The sequence below is a fragment of the Phycodurus eques genome, chromosome 21 (genome assembly GCF_024500275.1).
Source record: "Phycodurus eques isolate BA_2022a chromosome 21, UOR_Pequ_1.1, whole genome shotgun sequence".
NCBI lineage: Eukaryota > Metazoa > Chordata > Actinopteri > Syngnathiformes > Syngnathidae > Phycodurus > Phycodurus eques.
The window spans coordinates 11,652,449-11,666,769 of NC_084545.1; the positions used below are offsets into that span (position 1 = coordinate 11,652,449).

Sequence of the window (14,321 nt, forward strand, 5' to 3'; positions counted from 1 at the left end):
TTACTGTTTGCCATTAAATACAAGAAGAAGAAGAAAAAAAAAGAAAAAAAGGACACTTAATCAAACACTTTAGATTATATAATGTATTTCTGCAATGAGACACTGACTTTTTGGTTGTGTTTGGATTTCACCCCCTGGCGATTGAATTTGTATGTTCTGTGTTTCTCAAAAAAAAAAAAAAAAGCACGAGACTTCATCAGCACGAACAGATAACAATAGACAATAGATACGCTAGCGTGCTGTAGCAGCTGGCGAAAGCGTTTTACCGAATATTTGTAAAAAGAGCAGAAATAAAAAACAAGGAAAATCAATTTTCACCTATTAAAGGTTATTCTCCGTTCCCTTGTTGTGGCTGGAAGGCGTTGTGTGCAAACCGTATGCAGCACAGTGGGCACGCATCCTTGTTGCCCCCACTAGTTTAGCGCAGCCGTATGCACGCAGCTCAAAGTAGTTTCTCTACGAATTGTTATCTATGCGGAACACGTAATTCAGCGCGCGGATTTGGAATTTATTAAGCTTTTTTTGACCTCCTCCATTACGTTCTTGAACATTTTCATACATTTGAAATGTTAATTTCCCTGCATTCATTACCGTCTCGTATTCGTCAGCGTAAGTAGCAGTTGTATAACAAGTTTGGCGTTCTACTAGTTGTCATTTAATCATTGTAATTGTCATTTTTGTCAACAGGACAACAAAAGCGGGTGGTACTGTACTTATGACTAATTAAGTGGTTAATGTTGTGTGTCTGGCTTGTTGCGTATGTGTCGCTGTTTTCCTTGGGGGGGATTGACAGTGGAGTTAGCGGTTGAGCTAATTCGTTTTGTTCTTCGTCATAACTTGGCATATTTGATGAACTTGTGTGTCGTCTTCAAACACACACTTAAGGAGTATTGTACAGGACATGTCAAGATAACCAATGAAACGGTTAAACAAATGCCACGGCGCAAACAATGCCATGTAAAAGTACTGCCAGTACCACTATTATTATCAGTTTGTTTTTTTAAACTCTACCAGAGATGGAAACATCACTCACACGCTTTACTTAAGTAGAACTACTTGTTTAAAAATATTACCGATATAATAGTACCGATTCAACTCATTATTGAATTAAAAAAAGTTACAGACTCTGAAACGTACTTAAGTACGAAAGTATTATTATTATTTTTTTTCCACTGTCTTGTCTCCTCTGGCTTGTAGGGAACTGAGGATGAGCAGCCCTGCAAACACACCCAAACCAGCTGACCCCTTTCACACTTTATGGATGCAACTACGGGAATGCCAACAAAAAGGACTTCAGGGTAATACATCTTTGCAATGTCAAAAATCTTCGTTCTTGACTTCATGGGAATACATAAATCATGTTTAATCCATATTTTAGGTGTGTAATGTGAATTTAAGATGTATGATGGCCATGGTAGATGTTTTCATGTTTTGGGTGTTGCGCTATAAACTTGATCTCTCCTTTAAGAACTTGAGGAAAAAGTGTGCAAGTTGAAAAACGAACGCCGTCTGTGAGTATGCTACCCTTTTAAAGAATAACTGTATAACTGTAACAATTAAAATATTTTATATTGTCACATTTAGATGAGATTATTTGGTCTTAATTCAGATTTAACAACACCAAACTGACTGTTATTATATTTGTTCATCACAGAGATGCAGAGAGTCTTCAACTGTTTTATACACATAACCAGGAGCTGAAAGAACAAATCAAAACTCTACAGGATGCCAGTAGTCTCTTGGAGGATAGGTAACTCCAAAGACTGCTAACATTTATGCTTCCTGTTTTAAGGAAGCTTACACATCCCATGTTAAGACTGTATATGATTATATATGAAGTGTATGTGTAAGAGAGAGAGGTGTGGATTTTGTCAGAATTAATTTTAAGAAGTCAATTTCAAATGAATACAGAAATTTCAGCAGTGTCATTGTATTGTCAGTGTAATTTGAAGACTAACTACATTTTATTCTGCTTTAAGGCTGCGAACAAAAGAATGCGATCGATGTGCAATCTTGGAGGAAAACTTGAAAAAATGCCAAGACCACAGCGAGTGGATCCTCACCAAACTGAGTGAGCGTTTGTGTGTATATCTGCAGTTTCTAACTCGAGTTCTTGCTTTTCACTTGTTAAATGTTATATTTTTCTATACAATACTGTCTTATCTCATTGCTCATTGTTGACTGTGTGTGTGTTTTCTCAATAGCGTATGAAAGAAAGCGCCTAGAGGACGAAAACCGCAAACTTCACACCGAGCTGCAAATATTACAGAGGTGGTGAGTGCGTCTCGGCCAGCTTTCTATGTTTTTTTTAATCATTGTTTGTAGGTGAAGACTAATTTCGTATGATTATTCACACTTAAAGAAATCATTGCAGACATGCTTGTTTATGTTCTGCTTTTGGCTGTTTAGTGAAGGGTTTTTAGTTGTAAGCTCCAAGTTTCAGCTCCCTAACTGAGCCCTGTAGGTGTGTGATATTGTTATTATTAGCTCCGAACCGCAGGTGGCCCTCTCCCCAGAACATGAAGATGGCGTCATCCCAGACTCGCCAGTCCTGGCCAGCTCGCTTCCCGTAGCAAACAAACTGAAGAAACGTAAATACATGGACAACAGCAAACATGTTCACTATGCAGAGGAGCCGTCAATCAAGTTCAACAGATCACTTTTCAAAGGTCACTTTCAAACGTCAATATTTGCACTCTCATGTGGTAGCTGTAAAATGAGGGATAAGTCTTGTAATTTGTGTTCTTTTCAGATAAAGAATCAAGTGACACTACAAAAAACACTAAAAGAACACAAGTGCTTGTTCATAACACATGTGAAATGGAAACATCCCAGATTTTCGGTAAGATTTGAAGTGGCATTGTTGGACGTTACAGTAATGTAATTATTTCTGTGATGACCATACCTTTTATGTTTTTTTTTTTTTCATTTACTGTTTGTACTTGTAGCTTCTTTAATAGAATTTTGCACCCAATCATCTGAACAATCTATCAGCATTCCTTTTTAAACATGTTAATATAAAGTTTTTTTATTTTAGGAAATGTTCTGGTATCCCACATGGACAATGATGCTCTAGAGTGTTATTTAAAGCGAAACATTTATTTTACCTTTCCATTAGGGATCGGTATAAGTGCTGAATTGATTAATCAATTGAATTGATTGTCGATTAATCGGGTCTTGAAACATTTGAGACAAAATTGAGTGCCCTACTTGGTGGTAACCAGCAGGGGCGCTGTTGATTCATTCATTCATTTTCCGTACCGCTTATCCCCACAACACACTGGCATTAAAATATGATTTTAAAACATTCAGAGTCTCCCATCCTATTGAAATCTAAAAAAAAAAAAAAAACAATCCCACACAATCGCTAATCCAATGCATTGAATGTTAATTGCATAGAAAATCAAGGAAATGTCAAATGTCTAACTGTGGGTTGATGCTGAAATTGATGTCTGTCTAATGTCAGGAGAGGAGGAGATTGGAGGAGAAGTGATAGCAGAAACTTGTGGCCTTGAACTTGTCAACACATCTCATATGGTGGGTTGTGTTCATGCTCTAGCCTTCATAATTATATATACAGTATGTGTTTAAGTCCTTTTCTCTGACGGAGTTCTCTAATATTTCTGATTATTTTCTCAGAAAAACGCAGCTGCAGGTCAGCGTTACAGCTCAAAATTGCCCTTGTCTAATGTTTGTCTAAAGTAAGGACTAAAAATGTCTACTATACAGTAAACAAGAAGAGAATATATCAAGCATTATTGTTTTAACGACCTCTATAATTCAAACTGTATTTGTGTCCCGGTGTGAAGGCCTCGTCGTATCTCTTCACCGTCCACACCCATCTACAGTCCAGACTCGACCACAGCAAAGTCAACATGTCTTCGTCCTCACGGTGAAAAGTTGAATGATATTGACTCTCTCGTGAAAGTACAATCGAAGAAGGGAGATGATGATGATCCAAAAGGGCTGGAGGAGGGCAAAACGTGCGACTACGGAAATGGGAAGAAATTGGACACCAAAGTGGTGAGTGAGATTTTTTTTTTCCCATCCATTTTCTACAACGCTTATCTTCACTTGGGTCGCGGGTATGCTGGATCCTATCCCAGCTAACTGCGGGCAGGAGGCGGGGTACACCCTAAACTGGTTGCTAGCCAATTGTATTTATTTATTTTTTATATATAATTCTACAACCACCCCAAAAACTGATCAACTTAACTAAGCCTCAAGTCTAGAGAGCGACTGATTATCGACGCGAATGTTCAACATTTTGACCCACACTTTTTTTCTTTCTTTCTTATTTGACGGCCGATAAGAGATCAATTTAAAACTGGGTAAACTACAGGGAACTATTTGTTTATTTAAATTTTCAGTTAACTTTATAAGAGATGCTGCTGACCCTGAGACCTCCCTACCCTTGTTGTTTTAACTTAAAACGAAGATAAGTGAAAGATTAATATTTTAGTAATACTGAAATTTTGGACGACCAGTTCAGGGTGTACCCTGCCTCTTTCCCGGGGTACACCCTGATAAGATAGCTGGGATAGGCTCCAGCACGCCCGTGACCCTAGTGAGGATAAGCGGTACAGAAAATGGATGGATGGATGACATTTTTATTTACTGTGATAACTTTAGGGAGCTCTGCATTAAACTTCATAAGACGTGCTACAAATCCTGGGAGCTCCCTGCACTGTTTTTTAAAACAAAGATGTCTAAGATTAAAAAAAAAAAAACACTTTGCAAATCTGCATGCATAAAGGTTGTTATGTTGAGTGTTGGATTATTATTCAAGATTTTTACGGCAATATTTTCCCTCCAAATATCGGTTATCGGCCTCCTTGACTGCTAATAATCAGTATCGGGCCCGAAAAAAGCATGTGTCTACCTATACTTCAGTCCGGTTTTAAAATCTCTTCACAGGTTCTCAACCAAACACCAGGTGTTGACTGTGGAAGTCCCGCTTTCAAGAAGCCTGACATGGGACCTAAAGCTCACCACAAACAAAAGCACCTTCAGTTCCACAATGCTTCACACAAACGAGCTCATCCAGATGATGGTAAGCTTGCTTTGCCGTTGTTGACTATGGTCACCTTTGCACATCATTTGTGTCCCTAAGATCGGTACATTCCAATTGATTGTGCTAATTTTGTTCTTTTAGCAGTAAGGAAGCAAAGAGTGGAGAACATGTGGAGCATTGACCCCGCGTTTGCCCTTTCGATGTATGAAAGTGAGCAAGGTGCAGATGAGGTACAATACAGTCACATGACTTACAATATTCACTACAGGACACTGGGGAAGCCTCTGGGACATCTGGGCCTGTGTCTAATAATCCCCTTTTGCTCAGTTTTAGCTCAAGAGTGATTCCACTCAGTAACCAACTCTGAGAAAAACTCAAACACTGATCTTTATGAAGTTGACCCCATTGCTCGGTATAACTTGCATTCAACACACTCAGCTGCCTCCCAACATGGTTAAAAAACAAAAAAACTGACCCAATATTAATCCATATTTTTATATTCATCTAAAGTAATCGCTTACCTCAAATTGTTTGTTTTATAATTTAATGTAGAAGGTGTTGACTGACCCTAATAAATCAATATATCAGTTGCAATCTCCTACAAGAATCTTGCAACATTGATTACTTGCATTTAAATTAATATGCTAGGTCGGATATGTAATCACATCTCTTCAGCCCTTAAAATTATCCTCCCACATTCCAAAAACATGCATGTTTGGTTAATGGAACACGCTAAATTGCCAATAGGTGTGAATGGGAGTTTGAATGGTTGTTTGTGCTTGGCTCTTCTAAAAATCATGTGTGTCCCCACCGGAAAATCATAGAATTTTGGGTGTGGCTTTTAAGAATTTCATCACAGCTGCTTTTAGCACTAAGATTCTTTATGAATACTTCCCCTGAACTCTAATTGTGCTTTTCCACCAAGCATTACATTGACACTGTAAATTAATTTGCAGGTTACACACACAATTCGTGTTAACTTGTGAAAGGGTAACAAAATTAGAAAAAAAAAAATCACCACAAAAATCACCACAAAAAAAGTTATTCACTGAGAAAATAGTAACTTGTTAAATATAATCACGGTGTTCCCCTGTATACTTTCTGATTTCACCTTTTTGCACATATTTTTTTAACCCATCGTCTGTTATTCACTGAAAATTCACATTTGCTGTTTTTGTGGTCAGGTCATAGCTCTGTATCATGTAAAAGTAACTGCTTTAGCACCATCTAGGTGCCAAAGAACTATGTTGACGTGAGTTGTTAATTTAGACAAAAGTAGTGCTTTGCTGCCAGCTATTGGCATCTTGGTGCCAAGGAACTTTGAAGTGAGTTGAGGAGCTTCATTTTGACAGAGATGGTGCTTTTTTACCATTTTGTGGCCTCTATAGTCAACTACAAACCTTTTTTTAGGAGGGGCATCAATTACTTGTGGATTTTTGTCATTTACGGCAGGGTTGAATCCCTATCCTATGTACGTAAATTTTTCTTGCAATATCATTCAGTGTTTTCTGGGATTATGTAAAAATATGCTAAATGATTTAATACATTTTATATGTATCTCTTACATAACTTGTTTCTGTGTTTACAAACACGAACAGCACTTTGAAGAATTACTTGATAGCGACTACACTTTGATCAGTCACAGCTTGCCCCAAGGTCATGTTGAAGAAGATCAGCACGAACACAGTGTGTCAGGTGAAGCACTCTAATCCCGTTCCCGACCTGTCCAACATTTATTGTCAAAGCCAGATGTGTTAAAATGACTCCAGTATTTTCTGACCAAGGAATTGGTGACAAGGCGAACGACAGTCTGGATCGATTGTTTGACACTACTGCCCATGACGAGTACATATCTTACAACAGTTCAAAAGTTGCCAATCATCCCTCTGAGGATGATGATGAGGAGGAAGATGGTACATAGTTTGACAATATACAGTACAATCACCACCAGCCACAACATTAAGTACAACCAAACAAGTATCAACATTTCAACAATGTTGATTGAGACAATGAAAGAGAAAACTTTCATTTTATTTTTTTTTAATAAATGTGCTCATCATTTTGGTTGTCATTTGCTGTGGTGTGTCTCCAACAATAATGAACATATTGTTCAATGATTTAAGAGATAAGTGGGTCAATCAAAATTCATCACTTGTAAGATTTTTTTCATAGAGCTCTTGCATTGGATATCTGCCGAATGTTGTGTCTGGTCTGGGGAATGTATCATGTGAACAGTTTGTATGACAACAATAAAAAAATTATGTCTTTATGCTTCTCTCCAATTAGAACACGAGTCTCCAGAAAACTCTCCACGAGTGCGCAAAATGCAGTGAGGAATTTATTCTGCGGCTGTTTCATGCTAAGTTTCCAAGACAATGAGATTTTCTAAAATTTTTGCTTGGATCAGTCTGACTGTAGTTATAGTTATCAACTGTCATCTTTTGTTTCACACTGGTAGTTTAAAGGATCATAGATTAAGTTTCTCTCTTGATTAGACACCCAACGTTTGCACATGTGGCAGTGGTCCGCAAGAAAGACGAGAGAAGAAAACTGAAAGGCACCACTTGCAAAGAATGTGAAGTTGTATGTCTTTTGCTGTGCGATGTATACACAGAATTGAATGCGTTCTTTCAAATATCAACTTTCTTTGTGTTTGACTCTCCCTCTGCCAGTATTACACCCATCTCCCAGAGGAGGAGAAACAGAGGAAGTTGTCCGAATGCTCTCGGCATCGCCATCGCTTCATTCCTCCCAGCACTCCGGAGAACTTCTGGGAAGTCGGATTCCCATCAACTCAGACATGCATCGAAAGAGGTCTCAAACTGCTTTCCTGTTCATGTTCATGAGAGTTTAAAAACACGAAAAGGTGACTTTCCTCTCCATTTGCATAGGTTATATAAAGGAGGAGAAGATCCCACAGTCTCGTTTAAGGAGAAAACAGCCTTTCACTGCTCTCTTCTCTCCCAAGAGTAGCCAGCAGGAGAGCTAAGCACAAAACTAGTTAGTGTCAAAACTCCACCAAGGAACTCAATGTAGTTCTCGTTTTGTATGTACAGTACATTGACTGTATCATTATTAATGATACTCTTTACCTATCCCCCTGTCGCACTTGCTCTACCTATAAACTTGGGACAGGCTGAATAAATAAAAAATGCCAAGTGAAATGAAGTGTCAATGCATATTTTATTTCTTTTATTTCATTTAAAAAAAAAAAAAAAAAAGGTTTGGGTGTACATTAAGGATCGTAACAGTAGTGGCTTTTTATCCCTTAGTCTCCCCTAAAATAAGAGTATACAATAGACAATATGTAAACAAATGTTATTTGGTCTGTAGTTTATCAGAGCAACATTAAGTAAGTGAAAAATATTAAAATACACCAAAGAAGAACATTTGTTTAGGAAGTGTGTGGTCCATCCTGAAGTGCTGACATTACTGTGTTTCTCTCTCAAAATACACCAGCAAAGCCTCGCTCACGTGACTGACTGCCATACTGCAACCAGAACAATAAATGACATTAGTAGAAAAAAGACAAAAAATACTCTTTGCTGCAATATTTGAAAACAGTAATTACCAAATACAGCAGTGATTCCCCAAATTTCACTGAATTGGTCAATTGTTTTTCTATTAATTACAAAATATCTATCTATGCCAATGATGTACAGTATATGAACCTGTGTCCACTGGTTGTCGCCGTATACCAAGTCATGGCTTCCTTTGTTTATATCAGTTTTGTGTTCAAGCGAACAGATGAAGATGTCACTGAGTAAATTTGTGAGTAAACTGGGACGAGATCATTCAGTATTCATACTTTCTGACATTTTTGTTTGGTTGTGTAATGTGAAAATTTCCTCTGAAAATGGGTGCCTTAGCTCAATAAAGGTATGGAAACACTGCAATATATGTGTTAAAAAAAACTAAACCACTAAACTTGCAACTTACCAAATTATAGATGGAGTATTCATGTCCATATAGAAAATGAGAGGTGACAGGAACATGGCAGTGACCTGGAACAAATAGTACATTGGACATTGAGTAGAACTATTCTGTGTCTTACAGTTGTGTCTTTGTACGAATGAAGAAAAATTTTATTATTTCTTTGTTTTTTTTACCTTGGACATAAAAATCCACACTGCAAAGTGCTGAAGGGACAATCCACTTTTTAATTTGACTGTGGCCAAAAGCAACAAAAAACCCAGCAAGGCACTGTGAAAAGACAATGCAATCAATGTGTGATTAATACAGTTATCAATTTATCCTTCTTTTTGATTAGGTCTCAGGCCAATTACTATCCATTTACATTCACCATACTGTATTACCAGTGCAAGAAAACAGCAAAGCTCTTATTTTGGCTGTAATTAATGCTTTAAATACATAACTTAATGTATTAAAATTATAACATTTATTATGATGGTTGTAGTTTGTAGTGATATAAAACTGCACTGCAGCATAATATCTTATTTGGCTTATATAAGGGGTCAAAATACTGAACTCACACAAAAACTTGCTGTCACTCTAACAAGTAGCTGAACGGAAGAATTCACAATAGGTGTTTGATCCATGAATTGACCAATACATTTCCTGGTTGAGTTAGAATTGGTATTTAAACAGTCCTCTATTTGATCTCATCAGACTGCAGGTGTACCTAACGTTAAAAGTGAGTGTTTTCTGAAATATTTCAACCAATAACCTTCTCTTATCTGTTACATTGTTGGTGTAAGTAGACGTTAGCGGTGATGGTGGGTTCACCTGGCACAGCAGCCGCCGCGGAAGGAGTAGGACTGAAGAGAGGGGAACTCCAAGACACTTGTGAGGTCACCTGTGGGGGAACAAAGGTCAAAGTGTAACACTTCGGATTGCCACTGTACAACTTAGACGAAGACATTCAAGGGAACTCACAACAATAATTCTCACCTGTTGGGTGGGCGGCCATTGCCAGCAGCAGAACGCTGTTACAAAAAAAAAAGTTCTGTTTAGTGTCTGACTTTGTTATTATCATAAATACGTTATTCTACATGGTTTGTTCTTACCTGAACAGGTAGTTAACACATTGCTGCTCAATGTCGCTATGCCAGAAAAGTTACATGAAAAGTGATTAATTAATTTGAATATTGCTTCTATTGCAATCAAATGTGCTCACCCTTACCTCAAATTACTAGATTTGTAGTGAACTTGAAACACTCTGTAAGCACCTGAAAATGCAAAACAAAAACAGTAAAAGTCATGGACAAAAGTGACGCTTAAAAGTAAGTACAGTACTTAAAATTCTAAACTTACCAACACAGACTAGATGAGCAATGGCCCACATGTAACCGGTGAAATCAAACTACGATGTGTACAATCACATTGATTAACTTTACAAATAATCATCATGTCTGTCTGTATATCAAAAAGAAAATGAATACCTGGGGATCATAGGCAGGAAGGTTGATGGCTGAAAGCAGCACAAGACATATGCTAACAGAGGAAGAAAGAGATAATAGGGTTCTTATTTTCATATAGCAAAAAATACCACAAAATACAAAATAAATCACAAACCTGATAAATTTCAGCCACTCAATTTTCTGTAATAAGGAAGAGAAACAAAATTGTCCATCAAAAGACATTTTTGATGTTCATACGATAGCCTACATTCAGCATGAGACTATCCGGTGACTTTAAAGCAGCGATATATACTTATTTTATCTCATATATTTCATATAATTGAGCATTTCTGTCATTGTGATAGAAACACACCCCACAGCACCCCTGATGGACAAGCTTGTGTGGCTTTTGCACTAGGATTCACACTAACACATTGTTTAGAGTTGTGTGTACTAATGCTGATTTAGTGATAATGTTGCTGCATGATTCGGGAGAGGATGACAATTCCACGACATGATTGATGTCAGGAGTTCTATCACCATTAAGAACATTCAAATTGGTCGTCCGACCTGGATAGAGGGGCGAAAAACGAATCAAACCATTCTCCGTCCAATTTAATTTGGATTTGTTAAGAAGCAACTCAATTTACTTGAATACAATATTGTTACAGGGAATTACAGGGAAATAACACTTCACAGGCGGCACGGTGGTCGACTGGTTTGAGTGTCTGCCACACAGTTCTGAGGACCGGGGTTCCATCCCCGGCCCCGCCTGTGTGGAGTTTGCATGTTCCCCCCGTGCCTGCGTGGGTTTTTTCCGGGCACTCCGGTTTCCTCCCACATCCCAAAAACATGCATGGTACGTTAATCGAAGACTCTAAATTGCCCATAGGTGTGAATGTGAGTGGGTATGGTTGTTTGTTTGTATGTGCCCTGCGATTGCCTGGCAACCAGTTAAGGGTGTACCCCGCCTCCTGCCCGAAGATAGATGGGATAGGCTCCAGCACTCCCGCGACCTTTGTGAGGATAAGCGGCTCAGAAAATGGATGGATGGATAACACTTCACAACAATCGTGGAAGCCCTGGAATAACAGCATTTTTTGTTGTAACTTTAACCATCCTGTTGGGTTTGTTTCTGTTCATGAGTCTATTTGACTTGCTCTAAATTAGAATTACACAATTCAAATGTAATGTTTTAAACATTAGTTTTAAGGGAGGGGGGGGGGGGGCAACAGAATATATTTAATTTAATATTTCTTTTTCTTTCTATATTTTTAAACAGGTCACTTTCAACCTCAACATAACAGGAGGATCTTTGTCTTGGTGCTTAAGAGTGTTGTAGTTACTTGGAGCTTTACTGTAGTTTCATTTATGGGTGAGTTACATTTATACAACTCTGGGGGGAGGACTCTTGGGAGAAACAACAACAACAACAACAAAAGAACTAAAACAAGTCATGTACTGTGTGGACTCTTGTTATTCAACAAAATTTCTTCCGGGAGGCATTAGACTTTGGATTTATTTGTTTTCTGGATTAATTTGGTACACTAAAGATTGGCTAATGATTGTCTTGCTTTTTTTGGTCCATTTCTATATTCTATAATGTTGTCATGATAATAAACGGTTTCTATATTGCGAAACTACTCTAGTTCTGAGAGTCCACTGTATTCCTGAACTGTGGATCAGTTTGAAAGTAAATTACACTTAACAACTGTAGCGGAAGCCCTGCAGCAAAAAAAACAACAAAAAAAAAACAAGTTTTCCTTCCAGTATCTTTCGGGAGTGGCTTGTTTGCAATTAGAAGTAGCGTGTAAAAACAGCATCTAGGGCATACTCTTACTTCTCTATGAACAGCCTTCAAGATGACATAGCTAACAACATGAGAGGAGTTTTGCAGAGTGAAGAAGAAAGGAATCTCCTGGAAGGAGAAAGAAATGTGATGTTATTCAATCAATCACTACGTATAGTACATTCGAAGCCCCAGTGTAAGGCGAGCATGCGGTGACTCACGAGGCGTGATAGAGCTCTGGAGCCCGCATAAATGTTTCCTACAAACAGGAGGGAGCCTGGAAGCCAGGCGAAGGCAGCAGATCTGAAAGTCAGTATTGAAATGGATCAAACATGCTGGCCTCTTAAAGTGTATGTAGTTGAATATATGTAAATGGACTTGTTACAGGAGTGTACCTGGAGATGCGGCTCATTTCTACCCATCCCAGCTTGCCAGAGAGCAGGAGCAGGAGCGCCCCAATAAATGTCTGCCATCTTGGACAGAGACACGGAGGGAGTTAGCCCTTTCTGTACTGTCAAACCTGGATTTTGCATTCAGACCATTTTGAAAACATCTACAGTGACTTTGTGATCAATTATTGCAGCCATGTTTAAAGACAATAAAATGCCATGCTTAACTATACGACTCACCCTTGAAATAAGGTTGGATAGGTGAATTTCATTACAGACAGGACAAACTGAAAAAAAGAGATCCATGTGATTACATTTAAACACACAGTAAAAAGGCACTAAAAACACTATGTCAGTAAATTAAAAGATATTTATAAAATGTCAAATATGAAAAGAGAAATAATTAAGGAGGCCCTTAGATTGGACTGTGATGTGCTGCTGTGATAGTAATGGTCCTAAACAGTGAAAATACAGTATACATATGACAATTACTGAACTTGTGATATTTTAAGTTTACTACCATAGAAAGAAAACAAAAATCGATGTTTAAATATATATAGTCTTAAACAGTTTTTAAATATAACACCAGATTTGAGAAAATAGCCACATTTACCAACTACACTTGCACAGTACAATATGATCCTATACAAAAGCTGTAACACATTCTGCTTTAAAAAAAAAATGCTCGACTTTATCACTTTTCTTCCTTCAATGTATTTTGTTCACTTTATTTACTGAAGTGATAAGGAAGAATTATTAGAAACAACTCCGCATATGAGCTCTGCAAACTAAAACAACAATAATGAACGCGGGGTCTAATACATCACGGACAGTGTCGATTTTTTTAAATCATTTTAATGCATTACTTATCTATTATTTTGATACATCTCTTGTGTTCAATGATTTTATTATAATTAGCTTCCACAGGTGTACATAATGAAGTGTCCTGTGGCTGTAGTTCCTGCAGTGATTTACCAAAATAAAAGTTAGGCTGTGTTTACCTGGCGCATGATTCTTTTTTTTTTTTTTTTTTTCCCCCATCATTAGTACTATTATTATAAAGGATCCTAAATCGTGTTAAAATCGTTAAAGACGCGGGTGGTTGGGGTTTTCTTTAAAAAAAATAAAAAATAAATAAAACAATAAAGCCAAGTTCTCACACTGGCATTTGTACAGGTAGGGTACTGTACGAGGAAGTGCAAACTGTTCAGTTTAATCTGCCCGTTCAGGAAAAAAGTCAGGTAAACTGAATGTTGCTCAAAACAACTTTTATTTAACAAACTGAGATCTAATATTAAAAACTCATCGTTTAAAGATACAAACGCGATATTTGACAGACACTCACCTTATTCATGAAATACGACACAATGAAAAAGAAACTAAAGGCAAGGCCGCTGAAATTTCTTTTCCACTGCATTTTGACCTGCTAAAACGCAGCATGACTTCTGCTGCGCGAACACTAATGCAATAATATCATGAGTCCGTTTTCAAACTACTTTACTGACATTTCACAATCGGAAACTTTGCTGTTCGACGACACGTCAAGACGTCGCTAAACTAAGATCGTGTATTAAGGGAAGACAACGTGCTGCGCTGCATGGTGAGAAACACTACGACCGGAAGATAAATGAATTGCTGTCACATCTGTGATACATGATTATACAATAAATATAATTACACGATCTATGTCATTCGACACGATCGTCTAGGGCATAATTGTTAAAAAAAAAAAAGTATTTCGGAAAAAGTGCGATAGGATGTTCTATATT

General features: G+C 37.7%; 2 protein-coding genes across 3 annotated transcripts; one reads left to right on the forward strand and one right to left on the reverse strand.

Annotated features, from left to right (window-relative positions):
- The first annotated feature begins 527 nt into the window (after nt 1-527).
- Nucleotides 528-8,262, forward strand: rbbp8 (retinoblastoma binding protein 8). 2 transcript variants are annotated; one of them, XM_061666909.1, is made up of 19 exons: nt 528-609; nt 1,198-1,298; nt 1,469-1,511; nt 1,655-1,750; nt 1,980-2,071; nt 2,205-2,274; nt 2,488-2,669; nt 2,753-2,842; nt 3,467-3,537; nt 3,640-3,701; nt 3,810-4,023; nt 4,918-5,053; nt 5,156-5,244; nt 6,613-6,709; nt 6,799-6,927; nt 7,301-7,343; nt 7,510-7,597; nt 7,687-7,828; nt 7,906-8,262. In XM_061666909.1, the coding sequence occupies exons 2-19, from the start codon at nt 1,208-1,210 to the stop codon at nt 8,001-8,003; spliced, it is 1,833 nt and encodes a 610-aa protein (XP_061522893.1). In that variant the 5' UTR covers nt 528-609; nt 1,198-1,207; the 3' UTR covers nt 8,004-8,262. The 2 variants fall into 2 exon arrangements, with proteins under 2 accessions (XP_061522893.1, XP_061522894.1); XM_061666910.1 differs by having other exon boundaries at nt 5,159-5,244.
- Nucleotides 8,187-14,131, reverse strand: LOC133396751 (transmembrane protein 241). Its single transcript, XM_061666911.1, has 15 exons — nt 13,898-14,131; nt 12,793-12,839; nt 12,559-12,636; nt 12,385-12,466; nt 12,215-12,292; nt 10,550-10,575; nt 10,417-10,468; nt 10,289-10,337; nt 10,158-10,203; nt 10,042-10,077; nt 9,926-9,960; nt 9,761-9,830; nt 9,124-9,217; nt 8,954-9,018; nt 8,187-8,504 (listed from the first exon to the last, which is right to left on the reverse strand). Exons 1-15 carry the CDS (start codon nt 13,967-13,969, stop codon nt 8,444-8,446), a joined length of 891 nt encoding a protein of 296 aa, XP_061522895.1. The 5' UTR covers nt 13,970-14,131; the 3' UTR covers nt 8,187-8,443.
- Nucleotides 14,132-14,321: the final 190 nt, after the last annotated feature.

Excerpts from the sequence above, each read along its gene's own strand:
- rbbp8 (XM_061666909.1), top strand. The coding sequence starts at position 1,208 with ATGAGCAGCCCTGCAAACACACCCAAACCAGCTGACCCCTTTCACACT. Across the intron at positions 1,299-1,468 it reads CCAACAAAAAGGACTTCAGG|AACTTGAGGAAAAAGTGTGC; the intron begins GTAATACATCTT and ends CTCTCCTTTAAG. Across the intron at positions 3,538-3,639 it reads TTGTCAACACATCTCATATG|AAAAACGCAGCTGCAGGTCA; the intron begins GTGGGTTGTGTT and ends TTATTTTCTCAG.
- LOC133396751 (XM_061666911.1), bottom strand. The coding sequence starts at position 13,969 with ATGCAGTGGAAAAGAAATTTCAGCGGCCTTGCCTTTAGTTTCTTTTTC. Across the intron at positions 12,637-12,792 it reads TATCCAACCTTATTTCAAGG|ATGGCAGACATTTATTGGGG; the intron begins GTGAGTCGTATA and ends TCTCTGTCCAAG. Across the intron at positions 8,505-8,953 it reads AATACTCCATCTATAATTTG|TATGGCAGTCAGTCACGTGA; the intron begins GTAAGTTGCAAG and ends TTCTGGTTGCAG.